Genomic DNA, 17,880 nt, shown 5'->3' on the forward strand with positions numbered 1-17,880 from the left:
AAAGAGCGAGGATTAAACGGAGGGAAGCTACGCAACTATGGAGAAGTTGACGTAGAATTAATTCTTGGCCAAGGCCAAGACGAAGGTGAAAATAAAGATAAATACACAGCAAGGGTGCAAGTAGTTTCAAATAACGAAACGCGTTACGACGGTGTACTTGGATTTGATTTATTGTCCGCTAACGAGGCAGAGATATTTTTCGCAGAAAGAAAGATCAGACTAGGCCGTAGCAACTACAACCTAGGAAATCGTTCTTCAGACCATACTCAAAGGAGCAGCAATACTCAGTTCAAACTGTCCGAGTCGATGTTCAAATTGATCAGCCTCAGCAAATTCTCAAGGGAGCAGGAAAGACAATCTACGTTGAAATTAAGTCACACCGATGCAAGGAGGGAAGTCTGTTATTAATTGAGCGATCCGAGAAAAGTGAGTTACTGGATATAATGCATTGTTATGTTGCTAGAAGTGTAGGTGTCGCTACAATGGTGAGACAGAATGTCGCAGAAGTCCCGGGTACAATAACGAATATGAGCAATGAGGATGATGTTTTGCCACGAGGAACGAAAGTTGCTGAAATGTCGAGCGTAAGTTACAGTGACGTAATACAGATTCCAGATTAGGTAACAAATGCTGCAGTTATAAACACGGATTTTTGTAACAGTACCGCAAAATTGCAACGAGGAGACGAAGTTAATAATGAACTGAAGCGCAAGATTTGGAAGAAGATAGAAAATTTGACAGCTGATGAACAGAAGATTTTACGCCTGTTTAGTTGGAGTACGCAGATTTATTCCGAGAACGTGCAAATTTACCTGTCACTCATTTAGTTCAGCATCGTGTTCAAACAGGGAATGCAGCACCAATCACACAGAAACCTTACCGAATACCATTCAGTCAAAGAGAGTTGGCAAAAAACATGGTTAAAGAACAATTAGAAGCCGGAATTATAAAACCAAGAGACCCTTTAGACCCACCATGGTGTTCGCCTGTTGTAAAGAAGAAATCAATTTCTGAAGAACCACAGTTCCGTTTTTGTGTTGATTAGCGATCTTTGAATGCTGTGAACACACCCAACATTTACCCCTTACCAAATTTAGTGGAAACCTTGGATTACTTGGGTAGATGTCGGCCGGCCGCGGTGGTACAGCGGTTCTAGGCGCTCAGTCCGGAGCCGCGCGACTGCTACGGTCGCAGGTTCGAATCCTGCCTCGGGCATGGATGTGTGTGATGTCCTTAGGTTAGTTAGGTTTAAGTAGTTCTAAGTTCTAGGGGACTGATCACCATAGATGTTAAGTCCCATAGTGCTCAGAGCCATTTGAACCATTTTTTTGGTAGATGTCGAATTTTTTCAGTATGTGATTTAACAAGTGGTTATCTCCAGTTAGCAGTGCATCCAGATGATCAATCAAACAATTCATTTGTAACAGCAACAGGAGTATACAAGTATCATCGTATGCCGTTTGGACTTCGTAATGCTCCAGCTACATTTCAACGCCTGATGGATTCAGTTTTACGAGAGCTCCCCCCAACACAAGCACTTGTCTACCTTGATGATGTAATAATTTTTGGTGAAAACACGACGCAGCATACTGAGAGACTACAAGCTGCTTTTGAGCGTATAAGAATCGCAAACCTGCCTTTATCAATAGATAAATATCATTTTGCACAAACCAAAGTTAACTATCTTGGTCATGTTATGACCAGTGAAGGTGTTCGACCTGAACCAAAATTAATTGAAGATGTAAAGAATTTTCCTGAACCACAGAATTTGAAGGAACTACAATCATTCTTGGGACTGTAAAATTTCTACAGACGATTTATAGCCCGTTATGCGAGTATAGCTCTTTCACTGACACAGCTACGGAAGAAAGGAACCACATTTAATTGGTCAACAGAGTGCAAAAAGGCAATGGAGCAACTTAAAACTGCTCTAACCACAGCCCCAACGTTAGCCTATCCGGATTTCAGTAAACCTTTTATTCTTTTAACAGATGCATCCAATTTTGCTATAGGTGCAATCTTGTCTCAAGAAGTGGATGGTCATGAACATCCAATCTCATTTGCTTCCAGACAATTAAACAAAGCAGAATGTAATTATACTACTACTGAGAAGGAGTTTTGTGCTTTGTGCTCTGGTTTTTGGTATAACACATATGTTTCTTAACAGGAAGAGAATTCACAGTTATTATAGATCACGTTGCTCATAAATGGTAATTGAGCTTAGAGGATACAAGTTCCAGATTAACAAGATGGGTAAATAACATTTGAATGCTGATGCAATGAGTCGAGAAGTCAGTGTTTGTCTTACAATAAGTCGAGAAGAAGAGTTAAAGGCAGCTCAAGAAGAAGATCCACAATGCAAATTATGGAAAAATGATGATAGTTTTGTCGAAATAGATGGATTATTATACAAAATCACTAGTAAAGGAAACCGCCCAGTTATTCCAGAAAGCATGAAAGAGCAAATCATGAGAGAACAACACGATTTTTTATTATCAGGACATTGTGGTAAAAAAAAGCAACAAACATAAAAACAGCTCAACTGTTTTGGTGCTCGAGTCGCAAAGCTGACGTTTTCGAGTTTGTTTCACAAAGTGATTCCTGTAACAGACGGCACACTGTAGGGAAAAGTAGATCACCATTGCAAGAACTACCAGAGACAAGTGAACCATTTGAATGAGTAGGACTAGATGTCACAGGGCCATTGCCTAAGACTAAAGATGGAAACAAATACATATTGACATGTTAGACAATTTCTCTATATACCTTCTCATCATACCAGTACCTGATCAGAGCGCTGAGACTATAGCTAAAGTTTTTGTAAAAGAATCGATTCTTAAGTTTGGATCACCATTAAGTATAATTAGTGATCAAGGAACGAATTTTATGAGTGAATTACTTAAATAGACTTGTAAGCTCATGCAAATAACTCAGTTAAGGAATACATCAGCACACCCTGGAGGAAATGGAAGAGTCGAACGAGTCCACAGAACAATTATTAAAATGCTTAGCCATTATGTAAGCAGCAAACACGACAATTGGGATGTCTGTTTACCATATTTGATAAGTTGTTAGAATGCCAAAATGAACAGCTCAACTGGCCTAAGTCCATATGAAATCGTCTACGGAAGAAGAATGCACTCACACTTGGACTTTGCACGATCGACTGCCGGAATCAGCAATGAACATGTAAGGGATCTAGCACGCAAGCTTAAGAAAGCACGGAGGGGAGTGAAACAGCGAAATCATCAATCCTTTCTTCAGCAAGCAAGACTACACGACAGCCAAGCAGTAGTGCCATAGTATCGAGTTGGAAATCTTGTGTATCTGAGCAACGTGGAGTTAAAGAAGAGTCAAGTGAAAAATTTAAGAAGTTTTGGAAAGGACCATATCCAATATTGGAGGTGTTGTCGACAGTCACTCTTAAGCTCAAATTGCCCTTTCGTTCGATTGTCTTTCATGTCAATCGTGTAAAGCCATTTCTGGGTAGGTTTCCTGTAGTATCGCAAGACGACGAGGACCGACCGAGAGGCAGACCTACTGTTCTCAAACCCAGGAAGCGAGAGTGGCGAGGTCGCAGTCCAGACTTCGAGGCCGAGGCATCGCCACGTTCCGAGCGATCCTGTTCCAGACACCCTTGCAATCTGTGTAAACGTGTGTAGTGTGTGAGAGTGCAATGCGTATGTTTATTTCAGCCATGTGAGTATGTGAATGTGTTGTGAAAATTTAGTATTGAAGCTATTGCACGAGTGCAAAGTGAAACTAAATCTTTTATTCCACAGGTTACCACAAGAAACTCATTTATTTTACGTTTATTGTTAGCTCTAGTATTTAGAACTAATTAACCATGTTCATTTTTATTCTAATGTTTGCTGTGATAGGGTATTCTACTAATGCTGCAGTAACAGTACTACAGAGTACAGGTGTTTTGTTTGAACCACGATCAGACATGGTAGTTTCAACAACTAATTCAAAATTTGTCCTCAAGTACAATCTGAGAGAAATCCAGTAACAGTTCAGTTCTGTAAAGAAGCAAGTTGATCTAATCCGTTCTGTTAAGGGTAACGATACAACTTTGGAAATGGGTAAATCTTGGTATAATAACTGGATCACAGCTAAAATGCAGGTAGAGTCTACATTTGCTAATTATGAGCAAGAGATTTACCGTTTTTTAAAGCTTTTGTCACACAAAACTTTAATTAGGCATAAACGTGCCTGGTTTGATTTTGGAGGGAGTATCCTTTGTCTGTATTTGGTACTTTAACTAGTCGAGATCTGCTGGAAGTTAAAGGCAAAATATTAGCTCTTGAAGAACAGTCCAGTACAGATTCAACTAACCTCTCTAATGAAATTATCGTATTAATGAATATGCAAAGAACCATTACTAACCACACAGTTTTCATTGAACAGATTGTAAAGCAAATTATCTTACATTTCCACGTAATTCGTAATGAAACTAACGCAAATATCCAAGAATTATTGCAAGGATTAAATGCTGTCAGTGCACACTTTGATTTAAACACACTTTTGTTAAGGATTACTGATAGTTCACCAAATGCTATCATTGATGCCCTTAACTTAAGAACAGCCTTAGAAAGTAGTTCAAATGATTGTTTGAGCTGTGTACTACTACATCCAGAACAATTTTTACAGATCCTAAAATCAATTGAGCGAAAGCTAGATGCCACCTATACTATGATTTACCCTGTTTTAACTCTTACAATTTATACGATTACTATAAGTTAACCTCCACACACTCTTTAATTATTGAAGATGAATTAACTGTTATTGTTTCTATTCTCATTGCTAGATCAAAGCATAATTTTGAAATGTGTAAGATTTATACTTACCCCATGAAATGGACACAGGCAGGTACTCATGTAAAGTATGTACTGAATGATTACCTACTGATCAGCAGAGACTGAAGATATTTTGTGTCCCTAAATGAAAGTGATTTGCATATGTGTAAATGTAGTCATAAGTTAATTGCCCTGAATCGGCAGTATTCTTAGACAGTAGAGTGTACAGCCGTGAGAAAGAATTGTTTATGAATCATTCCCCAAGAGATGATTGCTGTAGAATTTTAACACATCTTCATCATCCATTTCTTAAACGATGTTCTGAGGGTATAATTTTCTCATTTAACTCCACGCTTGATGTCACATTTACATGTAAAAATTATGATGCACCTGAGGTACCCTTTACACTCAAATTGAATAATAGCGGATTAATCTTGAATGCCACACATTGTGATTTATCGTGTGAACTATTTGATATGCCTAGTGTATTGCCAACTACATGCCACTGGACATTTGCCATTAACAAGAATGTTATCTGTTTATTACAATGATTCATACATATTAAAATATGGAAAGCATTCCTTATCAAGTTTTCCTGAAGACAATAATTTAGTTAAGGATATCCCTGAAAATGTAATCTCTTGCAATAATTAGTTAAACTTCATTGTAGCAGCGAATAGAATTAAGTCCTTCGATTCATCCAGCAATGTTAATGCATACTTGATTATCAGTATTGTGTTTTTATTGTTTTTATTAATTTGTCTTTTGTCAACAGCATTGGTCATGTATGAAACTGTCATCCTGAGCCGGCCAGAGTGGCCGTGCGGTTCTAGGCGCTACAGTCTGGAACCGAGCGACTGCTACAGTCGCAGGTTCGAATCCTGCCTCGGGCATAGATGTGTGCGATGTCCTTAGGTTAGTTAGGTTTAATTAGTTCTAAGTTCTAGGCGACTGATGACCTCTGATGTTAATTCACATAGTGCTCAGAGCCATTTGAACCATTTGCCATCCTGAAGGCTCATTTCTTTGCACCAAACGTTACTGTATTTGCAAACGAAATACGTGTTGCAGTGCCTTCTGATGCCGCAAATGGCGAAATAGATTCGTAACGCCCAGGGGGTCGTTTGAAGCCACCTATGGTTGCTCTTTTTCTCTGGGTAAAGTGATGTAAGGGTTTAAGGGTTGCGCGCAGGCGTACGGTACGATACACGCGCTCGCCAGCCAACCTGTTTGGAATGCTGACAATTTGCTTGGTCAGTAGATGCGCGTCCGGCCACACTGCGATGCAGATTACGCCACTGGCCACTGTCCGCAGCATACAGTATTAACTAGCGTGGCCTCGGGAGCAAATATGTCTCTTTTCTTAGCTCGTCATGGAGCCTTTCAATATGACCATAATTAGGATGTCAGACACAGTGATGATGGGTACGTGTAGCATGCATGTTTTATAATCCGCCTCTGTTAATAAACTGTTTAAACTTACTTCTTACTTACAAATCCTGTCAAAATATTAGTATAATTATCATCTGGGGCAAAACACAAACTATCCACTTACAATATTTATTTTCATGTATTTATTCAATTTTTATAATGATGTCGAATGATATTGAAAAACTGAAACTACAAACATAAGTTTTGAAGAACATTCCATTGCAACCATTCTCTTGATGTACTGTGTACAAAATACTGAAAGAAATTGTCCTTGTCCTGCTTGTGAAATTGTTTCCGATACACTACGGTTCTTCACACTTTAACAACAGCCTTCCCCAAGTTGTCACCCTGCAGCATACCGGCGAAGGCTTTGGGGGTGTTTTGAAATCCTTCTGTTACAGTCTCACGGTATTTGATTTTTCCCTCTCGGACCCACTGCGTCAGCTGGGTAATGCCCTCTTCCCAGCGGTTGTGCCACCGTGAATACAGGAACCCCTCCATGCGGAGCTGCTTGAATATGGCTGCGGGCTGGATGATGGTAGCCTTCGGGAGGTTAGATTCGTTGTATCCAGATATCGAGCCGCACACGGAGATGCGGCCCCACTCTCGCATGCTGTTGATGACTGTGCTGCTCAGCTCGCCGCCCACATTGTCGAAGTACACGTCGACGCCGTCAGGTGCCGCCTGCTTCAGCGCCTCTGTGACGTCATTTGTCTTGTAGTTAAATGCGTGATGGAATCCCAACTCCTCTTTCAGCCACTTCACCTGCGGAAGAGAGTCCAGTTACGCAGCTAGAAGCGTGAGTTCTGAATTTTCGTAAATGGTTATTGAAATAGTACTAACTCATCTTGCTTTGTAGGTGACCGTTCAAAATCGTTCAAGGCGAATGTTTGGACTGTTCTTACTAATAGGTCCACAGTCAACACCTTTCTATCTCCATAAATAATACGTCTAAAGTGTGGTAGATTTTTGTACTATATTATTATTATTATTTCCAATTGCGCTTTATTTTTCATTCTGGAATAATAAGGAGCAGTCAAATAGAAATGAGACAGATGGGAAAAAGTAGATCAACTGTTTATTATTTCAAAATCAATCAACGTAACTGTTAACACATTTACTCCACAGTGAGACAAAATCGTCGTTCCTTTCGTGGATAAGCGTTTGCGATTGCCTACAGAATCTTGGTTATACTGAGGTGTGCATCTCTCCATCTGAAGCAAATTGACAGTCAAGAATGTCTTTCTTCAGGGCTCCGAAAAGGTGGAAATCGCATGGGGAGAGATTTAGACTCTATACATGATGCGTGAGGGTCTCCTAGCGAAACTTCTGCAGCGAAATCGAAGTAATATGTGGGCCTGACCCTTGGCAAGTTGCCAAGTTTTTTTTTTTTCCAGTGGGCTGCAGAAGTTTCTCTGGGAAGTCCTCACACATCCTCCATACAGTCTCAATCTCTCCCCACGCGATTTCCACATTTTTGGAGCACTGAAGAAAGACATTCGTAGCCGTTGCTTTTCTTCGGACGGAGAGGTGCACGTCTGGTTACAACCAAGATTCTGTAGGCAACCGCAAACGTGTCTCCATAAAGGCAACGACCGTCTTGTCTCACAGTGGAATAAATGTGATAACAGTTACGTCAATTAATTTTGAAATAATAAACAGCTGACTTATTTTTTCCCCCTTCTCATTTCCATTTGACTGCTCCTTATCTCGCTGAAGGTAGTGACCATCTTTTCCCACAGTGGTCTACACGTATTGGCAGTTACTCCGATTACTTTTTAAGTTATGAAGTATACTTGCTTTTTTCCATTGGAATCATTTTTGCTTTTTTCCATCAGAATCATTTTCATTTGACTAGCACTTATAAAAGTGATATTATTAATGTAGTAGTGTTCTCTATTTTGACTATTTTCTTTTAATAACTTCCGGATATGTTATGATTTATTCTGTTCCATAGGATCAGCATAGATCGTTGTTCCTAAAAAGCCGATATGGCGGTGACATTCGAGTAGCTGTAGTTGGCTGTACTCTCCAAGATCAAAGACATTTATAACTCTGTAACTAGATTGAGAGAAAAAGGAATTTCGGGTATGTGAAATTTCCGGCCAATAAATAGTCAATCGCTTGAAAATGATTAAAAAATGTGTTATCAATACAGTATACAGTGAGGAACCAAAACACTCTTCATCATAGCTAATTCATCAGTTAAAAAACCTCCATACTCATGTAGACGCTGAGTTTCAAGTTTGTCCTTACTTTCTTTCATGTCTTCATTGATAACAATACATGTCCAATACTATGTGCCTCAGATATTCATTACAGCTCTCAGCCACACTATTCAATTAAGTGCAGATCAGATGCTATACCATACACGCAGCTTCTACATCTGCATGTACATGTATAATCCACTGTGAATGTAGGGCCCTACATTGAGCACAATGCGTTCGTAGATCTACCATATTCTCAGTCAGTACATATACTCGTTTCATTATTTTTTGTTTCTCTTCTAATGAAATCTGGATAAATAACACCCAGCAGAATTGGTAGTGACACTGTATGTTAAGCTGACGCCATCTGGACCTTTTCATCATCATCATTAGTTGGTTCGCTCATTACTGATTATCGTCACCTCATTTCGTCATTTATTTCTTAAGTAACTGAATCTTCGACCAGACGTCTCCATCCACCTCGATCTTTAACTCTTTCTAAAATAATGTAGAGAGGTAGAGTGATAATCTTCCTCACATGATCCAACCATCTCTTTGCCGCTCTTTCTCGTAGTCTTTTGCTTACGATTTTGCCTTACTAGACGATCCTCTCTAAACTGCCTGCTTCTATTCTCAAAATGTGCCCAAAGACCTAGAAATATTTTTGAATGAGATGGGAAGATAAATTTCTTATCACTCTAAGTTCTTCTATAATGGAAGCATTGGTTCTTCTTTCTGTCCATGATACGTATAACGTATTCCGCGACCGCATATCGAAGGTATCAGTTCGAGTATTGCCACTAGCTTTCACGGCCCACGTCTCACGACTGTACAAGAATGATTCCACCAGACGCATCATCATTGTTTTGGATATTGCCCGGTTCTGCCAGACCTTAGTGAGTTTAACCGTCGGGACCAGGAAATCCGGTTCCTCACTTAAATTCTTTATCACACTGTCCTGTGTCATTTGTCAGAGACCGTAAACAGATATAGTCATTCAGTACATTCAGATCTGTTAAGCAGCCTGCTAGTTGCATTTGATCTATATCTTGGTGTATTATAACTATTAGTTTGGGCTTTTTTGTGGTTATCTAGAGACCTAAATTTAAACAAGTAGTCTTCACTCTGGAGAACAGATCAATAAGTTCCTCCCCACTTCCAACAATAAGGGCACTATCATCTGCAAAGAGTAGATATTACATTTTCCTGCGCTCAGCATCGCTGCACATTACCGTCGTGACCACAGCAAGCTGTCTGTATGTGAATGGGGAAGAGGAGGAAACTGCGAACACAGACCATTTAAATGGTAGTGCAGTCGCAATGTATACGACTTGCTTTTATATTTCACGTTTCCCAACAACAAAGATCACGAACGAAACAATTTTTTGTGCTTTGCAATTATTTTTGACGCGCTGAAAATATAATATAATTTTTGTGCGGTACAAATTCTCGGCGTAAGGGCAGACACCGACAGATTCACAGATTTTCGCACTCAGGTTGCTGTAAATCATGATTCGCTTAGTTTCATAATAGAAAGAATGTGTTTCCCACAATTATGGCGGTCGAAATATTGTAGCACTTTTCCAACCTCATTACGGAGACTTGGAAATTCTACGAGAGGAAAGCAATGTAGACGTCCTAGACAGTTTTAACGCAAAAATATTTCTCATTAGAACGGGAACTACCTTTCAGGTCAGTCAGATACAGTTAATTGCGCATGCACAGGAGCGCTTTCAACTGAGACGGCAAACGTCCTCGAGAACACCTGTAAGACAGACAGACTGTCGTAGGACACTATCCTTGTAATTCTTTCATGGGCACAGTGAATTCTTCAAACCTCGCGTTTTCCTTAACAGCAGCGAGCTTAGGGTTGGTTGGTTGGTTGGTTGGTTTGGGGAAGGAGACCAGACAGCGTGGTCATCGGTCCGAGCTTAGGGAATTGGACTGTGTTTGTCTGAATATGTCCCTTCTATAATCCGATCTTCTTTTTGAATGCATTCCCATAAAATCAGAAGAAAGATGTTTCTCCCTTGCAATGTCTTATTGTGGGCAGTGTGCAGTCAAGTCTACTTAAAATACTAGGTCTCCAGTCCTTTCTGGATGATCTAGTTTTCAAGCCTCCTCTCCAAACACCCCGTTCTCCTCTTTTTCATAAATTAAGCAATAGCGTATTGACTTAATCGACGTACTTTGTAGTGATATATAAAGTCTCCATACCTTCGATCAGTTCCATGGAAAACTGCTACAACTGAGAGTGGAATAATGTGAGCGACTTCAGCAATTTTACTACTCGTACCATTCATTTCTACCAGTGTGGCATGCCTGTACATGTAGCACAAAAAACTTCTTGATCTGCAGAACAGTGAATTCCGTCTGTCGATTGTTGTAATTTTTCGCTCTTTCATTGTTCGCTAATTCTTTAAATTGTTTTTGCATGGTATTGTAATATACAAGAAACTGATATAGGCATGCGTATTCAAATAGGGAGATATGTAAACAGGCAGAATGCGGCGCTGCGGTCGCCAATGCCTACATACGGCAGAAGTGTATGGTGCAGCTTTTAGATCGGTTACTGCTGCTACAATGGTAGGTTATCAAGATTTGAGACTGGTGTTATAGTCGCCGCACGAGCGATGGGACACGGCCTCTCTGAGGCAGCGATGAAGAGGGAATATTCCCTTACGATCATTTCAAAAGTCTATCGTGGATATCAGGATTTCGGTAAAAAATCAAATCTCCGACATATTTGCGGCCGGAAAAAGATCCTGCAAGAACGGGACCAACGACGACTGTACAGAATCGTTCGACGTGACAGAAGTGCAATTCTTCCCCAAACTGCTGGAGGTTTCAGTGCTAGGCCATCAACAAGTGTTAGCGTGCGAATCATTCAAAGGAACATCATCAATATGGGCTTTCGGAGCCGAAGGCCCACTCGTGTACCTTTGATAACTGCGTGACACGGAGCTTTACGCCTCGCCTGGGCCTGTCAATACCGGCATTGGACTGTCGATGACTGTAAACATGTTACCTGGTCGGACGAATCTCGTTTCAAACTGTATCGAGCGGATGGACGTGTACGGGTATGCAGACAACCTCATGAATCCATGGACGCTGCATTTCAGCAGGGGACTCTTCAAGCTGGTGGAGGTTCTGTAATGGTGGGGGTGGTTGCAGCTGGAGTGATATGGGACTACTGATACGTCTATATACAACACTGACAGGTGACACGTACGTAAGCATCCTGTCTCATCACCTGCATCCATTTATTCCCATTGTGCATTCTGACATACTTGGGCAATTCCAGCAGGACAATGCGATACACCACGTGTCCAACAGAGTGACTCCAGGAACACTCTTGTGAGTTTAAACATTTCCGCTGGCCACCAAACTCCCCACACGTGAACATTAATGAGCATTTCTGGGATGCCTTGAAACATGCTGTTCAGAAGAGGTCTCCACCCCCTCGTACTCTTACGGATTTGTGGACAGCCCTGCAGGATTAATAGTGTCAGTTCCCTCCACCACTACCTCACACATTAATCGAGTCCATGCCACGTCGTTTAGCGGCACTTCTGCGTGGTTGCGGGCGCCCTACATGATATTAGTCAAGTGTACCAGTTTCTTTGGCCCTTCAGTTTAGTTTCACAGCAAATTTGCTGTACCCATCACTTATGCAAATGCATAAGACATATTGGGAATAATAATCCCTATCTTCTGTCATCCTCATTCCTTTTTATAGGCTTGTGACGATGGATTGCCAGACTGCTTTTTTTGTGCTAACAGCCACTGGACCTGTGAACGTCTGTGATACCACAAACAAATAGCGGACGGTAGACAGCGCTGACACCATGATTCTGCCCAGCTGCAAAGAGTCGTGCCGACCAGCTTATGACACACTGCAATACTACACTACTGGCCATTAAAATTGCTACACCACCAAGATGACGTGCTACAGACGCGAAATTTAACCGACAGGAAGAAGATGCTGTGATATGCAAATGATTAGCTTTTCAGAGCATTCACACAAGGTTGACGCCGGTGGCGACACCTACAACGTGATGACATGAGGAAAGTTTCCAACCGATTTCTCATACACAAACAGCAGCCCAACCGGCGTTGCCTGGTGAAACGTTGTTGTGATGCCTCGTGTAAGGAGGAGAAATGCGTACCATCACGTTTCCGACTTTGATAAAGGTCGGATTGTAGCCTATCGCGATTACGGTTTATCGTATCGCGACATTGCTGCTCGCATTGGTCGAGATCCAATGACTGTTAGCAGAATATGGAATCGGTGGGTTCAGGAGGGTAATACGGAACGCCGTGCTGGATCCCAACGGCCTCGTATCACTAGCAGTCGACATGACAGGCATCTTATCCGCATGGCTGTAACAGATCGTGCAGCCACGTCTCGATTCCTGAGTCAACAGATGGGGACGTTTGCAAGACAACAACCATCTCCACCAACAGTTCGACGACGTTTGCAGCAGCATGGACTATCAGCTCGGAGACCGTCGCTGCGGTTACCCTTGACGCTGCATCACAGACAGGACCGCCTGCGACGGTGTGCTCAATGACGAACCTGGGTGCACGAATGGCAAAACGTCATTTTTTCGGATGAATCCAGGTTCTGTTTACATCATCATGATTGTCGCATCCGTGTTTGCCGACATCGCGGTGAACGCACATTGGAAGCGTATATTCGTCATCGCCATACTGTCGTATCACCCGGCGTGATGGAATGGGGTGCCATTGGTTACACGTCTCGGTCACCTCTTGTTCGCATTGACGACACTTTGAACAGTGGACGTTACATTTCAGATGTGTTACGACCCATGGCTCTACCCCTCATTCGATCCCTGCAAAACCCTACGTTTCAGCAGGATAATGCACGACCGCATATTGCAGGTCCTGAACGGGCCTTTCTGGATACAGAAAATGTTCGACTGCTGCCCTGGCCAGCACATTCTCCAGATCTCTCACCAATTGAAAACGTCTGGTCAATGGTGGCCGAGCAACTGGTTCGTCACAATACGCCAGTCACTACTCTCGATGAACTGTGGTATCGTGTTGAAGCTGCATGGGCAGCTGTACCTGTACACGCCGTCGAAGCTCTTTTTGACTCAACGGCAGGAGTCATTGGTGCCGACATGAGCATGTTATTAAAGATCGCAATACTACAACAGATAAATGCAAACTTTGCAAACAACAAATAGAAACAGTAGATCACATCACAAGTGGATGTACAATACTAGCAAATACATAATACCCCAGAAGACATGACAATGTAGCAAAAATAATACATCAACAACTTGCCATACAACATAAACTAATAAAACAACACGTTCCCACATACAAGTATGCACCACAAAATGTACTGGAGAATGATGAATACAAATTATACTGGAACAGAACCATTATAACAGATAAAACAACGCCACATAACAAACCTGACATCATACTCACCAATAAAAAGAAGAAATTAACACAACTAATCGAAATATCCATACCCAATACAACAAATATACAAAAGAAAACAGGAGAAAAAATTGAAAAATACATCCAACTGGCTGAGTAAGTCAAGGACATGTGGCATCAGGATAAAGTTGACATCATACCAATTATACTATCAACTACAGGAGCCATACCACACAATATCCACCAGTACATCAATGCAATACAGCTACATCCAAACATATATATACAACTACAGAAATCCGTAGTTATTGATACATGTTCAATTACCTGAAAGTTCCTAAATGCAATATAACACATACCGTACAGTTAAAAGGAAGTGACGCTTGATCAAGGTCCGCGTCACTCCATTTTTAACCGGACTTAACGTCTGAGAAAGTGAAGATAATAATAATAATAATCTTTTACAAATAATTTTGTTTCATGACCAAAACACAAGTGAATGCTTTTGTTTTCACCCCTTCGAAAATTTCAGTTTACTCCTCAGAGGTAAGTACCTCCAGGTTGGGAATCATTGATCTAAGCGAACCATCACCTTAGACTTCTGACTGATGAATGCTCCAGATCAAAATGGCCATTAGTTATTTAAGCACTCGCATTATCGATGGTCAAATCAACACCCTTAAATCTTCTGAGACATAGTCAAATATAATTAATTTGTTACTGAACCAATGTACGATACATCATTTAGCGTGTAAATTTACTCATTTTGGTTTTATGCTAAGTTCATTACTTAGCCCAGTAAATGGTATTTTGTTAGTGTAAACACTAGTTTCGCCTGGAGTCTCCGGGCGGGGACTACTCAGGAGGACGTCGTTATCAGGAGAAAGAAAACTGATGTTCAACGGATTGTAGCGTGGAATGTCAGATCCCTTAAATGAGCAGTTAGGTTAGAAAATTTAAAAAGGGAAATGAATAGGTGAAAGTTAGATACAGTAAGAATTAGTGAAGTTCGGTGGCAGGAGGAACAAGACTTTTGGTCAGGTGAATACAGGGTTCTAAATACAAAATCAAATAGGGGTAATGCAGGAGTTGGTTTAATAATGAATTAAAAAATAGGAGTGCAGGTAAGCTACTACAAACATCATAGTGAACGAGTTATTGTGGCCAAGATAGACACGAAGTCCACGCCTACGACAGTAGTACAAGTCTATATGCCAACTAGCTCTGCAGATGACGAAGAAATTGAAGAAATGTGTGATGAAATAAAAGAAATTATTCAGATAGTGAAGGGAAACGAAAATTTAATAGTCATGGGTGACTGGAATTCGGTAGTAGGAAAAGGGAGAGAAGAAAACATAGTAGGTGAATATGGATTGGGGGTAAGAAATGAAAGAGGAAGCCGCCTGATAGAATTTTGCACAGAGCACAAATTAATAATAGCTAACACTTGGTTCAAGAATCATAAAAGAAGGTTGCATACATGGAAGAAGCCTGGAGATACTGACAGGTTTCAGATAGATTATATAATGGTAAGACAGAGATTTAGGAACCACGTTTTAAATTGTAAGATATTTCCAGGGGCAGATGTGGATTCTGGCCACCATCTATTGGTTATGAACTGTAGATTAAAACTGAAGAAACTGCAAAAAGGTGGGAATTTAAGGAGATAGGACCTGGATAAACTGACTAAACCAGAGGTTGTACAGAGTTTCAGGGAGAGCACAAGGGAACAATTAACAGGAATGGGGGAAAGAAATACAGTAGAAGAAGAATGGGTAGCTTTGAGAGATGAAGTAGTGAAGGCAGCAGAGGATCAAGTAGGTAAAAAGACGAGGGATAGTAGAAATCCTTGGGTAACAGAAGAAATACTGAATTTAACTGATGAAAGGAGAAAATACAAAAATGCAGTAAATGAAGCAGGCAAAAATGAATACAAACGTCTCAAAAATGAGATCGACAGGAAGTGCAAAATGGCTAAGCAGGGATGGCTAGAGGACAATTGTAAGGATGTAGAGGCTTATCTCACGAGGGGTAAGATAGATACTGCCTACAGGGTAATTAAAGAGATCTTTGGAGAAAAGAGAGCCACTTGTATGAATATCAAGAGCTCAGATGGAAACCCAGTTCTAAGCAAAGAAGGGAAAGCAGAAAGGTGGAAGGAGTACATAGAGGGTCTATACAAGGGCAATGTACTTGAGGATAATATTATGGAAATGGAAGAGGATGTAGATGAAGATGAAATGGGAGATATGATACTTTGTGAAGAGTTTGACAGAGCACTAAAAGACCTGAGTCGAAACAAGGCCTTGGGAGTAGACATCATTCCATTAGAACTACTGACGGCCTTGGGAGAGCCAGTGCTGACTAAACTCTACCATCTGGTGAGTAAGATGTATGAGACAGGTGAAATACCCTCAGACTTCAAGAAGAATATAATAATTCCAATCCCAAAGAAAGCAGGTGCTGACAGATGTGAAAATTACCGAACTATCAATTTAATAAGTCACGGATGCAAAATACTAACGCGAAATCTTTACAGATGAATGGAAAAACTGGTAGAAGCCAACCTCGGGGAAGATCAGTTTGGATTCCGTAGAAACACTGGAACACATGAGGCAATATTGACCCTACGACTTATCTTAGAAGCTACATTAAGGAAAGGCAAACCTACGTTTCTATCAGGTGGCAGTTGTAAGATTCGAGGGGTGTGAAAGGGAAGCAGTGGTTGGGAAGGGAGTGAGATTGGGAAGGGAGTGAGACAGGGTTGTAGTCTCTCCCCGATGTTATTCAATCTGTATATTGAGCAAGCAGTGAAGAAAACAAAAGAGAAATTCGGAGTAGGTATTAAAATCCATGGAGAAGAAATAAAAACTTCGAGGTTCGCCGATGACATGGTAATTCTGTCAGAGACAGCAAAGGACTTGGAAGAGCAGTTGAACGGAATGGACAATGTCATGAAACGAGGGTATAAGATGAACACAACAAAAGCGAAACGAGGATAATGGATGTAGTCCAGTACGTCAGGTGATGCTGACGGTTTAAATGAGGAAATGAGACACTTAAAGTAGTAAAGGAGTTTTGATATTTGGGGAGCAAAATAACTGATGATGGTCGAAGTAGAGAGGATATAAAATGTAGTCTGGCAATGGCGAGGAAAGCGTTTCTGAAGAAGAGAAATTTGTTAACATCGAGTATAGATTTACGTGTCAGGATGTCGTTTCTCAAAGTATTTGTATGGAGTGTAGCCATGTATGGAAGTGAAACGTTGACGATAAATAGCTTGGACAAGAAGAGAATAGAATCTTTCGAAATGTGGTGCTACAGAAAAATGCTGAAGATTAGATGGGTAGATCATATAACTAATGAGGAGGTATTGAATAGGATTGGGGAGAAGAGAAGTTTGTGGCACAACTTGACTAGAAGAAGTGATCGGTTGGTAGGACATGTTCTGAGGCATCAATGGATCACCAATTTAGTATTGGAGGGCAGCGTGGAGGGTAAAAATCGTCGTGGGAGACCAAGAGATGAATACACTAAACAGTAGGTACTGGGACATGAAGAAGCTTGCACAGAATAGAGTAGCATGAAGAGCTGCTTCAAACCAGTCTCATGACTAAAGACCACAACAACAACAACAAACACTAGTTTAATCTATTTGTTGTTAATAAATAAAAAAACTAAAACTAAATACACTTATGTATGTATGGTTCTCGGACGAGACGTCAGATGTCATAGTGAAAACTCCACAATATTTTATCAGCGCAACTGGCCGACACCTTCAGGTGCGACGAACACTCTGCTAAGGCATGACTAGAGCCCCCTATTTATGTCAGTCTTAGGCAGGAAGTGCGCATGCGTGGAGGTGCCAAATTCAATGGCCAATAGCGACGATATCAACCGATAGCTGGAAGGACAGCAACGCCACCTACAGGATGAAGAACCAAAGACTTCGGCGCATGCGTGGAGGCTGCAGTCGCTGCTCTGCGCCGCCATCGGCCGTCCCAGCGACCTCTGTCGGAAGCCGCAAG

The 17,880-nt window shown here is 41.1% G+C and overlaps 1 protein-coding gene across 1 annotated transcript; it reads right to left on the reverse strand.

Annotated features, from left to right (window-relative positions):
• Positions 1 to 6,542: 6,542 nt before the first annotated feature.
• On the reverse strand, positions 6,543 to 14,424 carry LOC124623124 (prostaglandin reductase 1-like). The gene is made up of 2 exons (XM_047148914.1): positions 14,407 to 14,424; positions 6,543 to 6,995 (listed from the first exon to the last, which is right to left on the reverse strand). Exons 1-2 carry the CDS (start codon positions 14,422 to 14,424, stop codon positions 6,543 to 6,545), a joined length of 471 nt encoding a protein of 156 aa, XP_047004870.1.
• Between the last annotated feature and the right edge of the window lie 3,456 nt (positions 14,425 to 17,880).

The sequence above is a fragment of the Schistocerca americana genome, chromosome 7, assembly GCF_021461395.2.
Source record: "Schistocerca americana isolate TAMUIC-IGC-003095 chromosome 7, iqSchAmer2.1, whole genome shotgun sequence".
Lineage (NCBI taxonomy): Eukaryota > Metazoa > Arthropoda > Insecta > Orthoptera > Acrididae > Schistocerca > Schistocerca americana.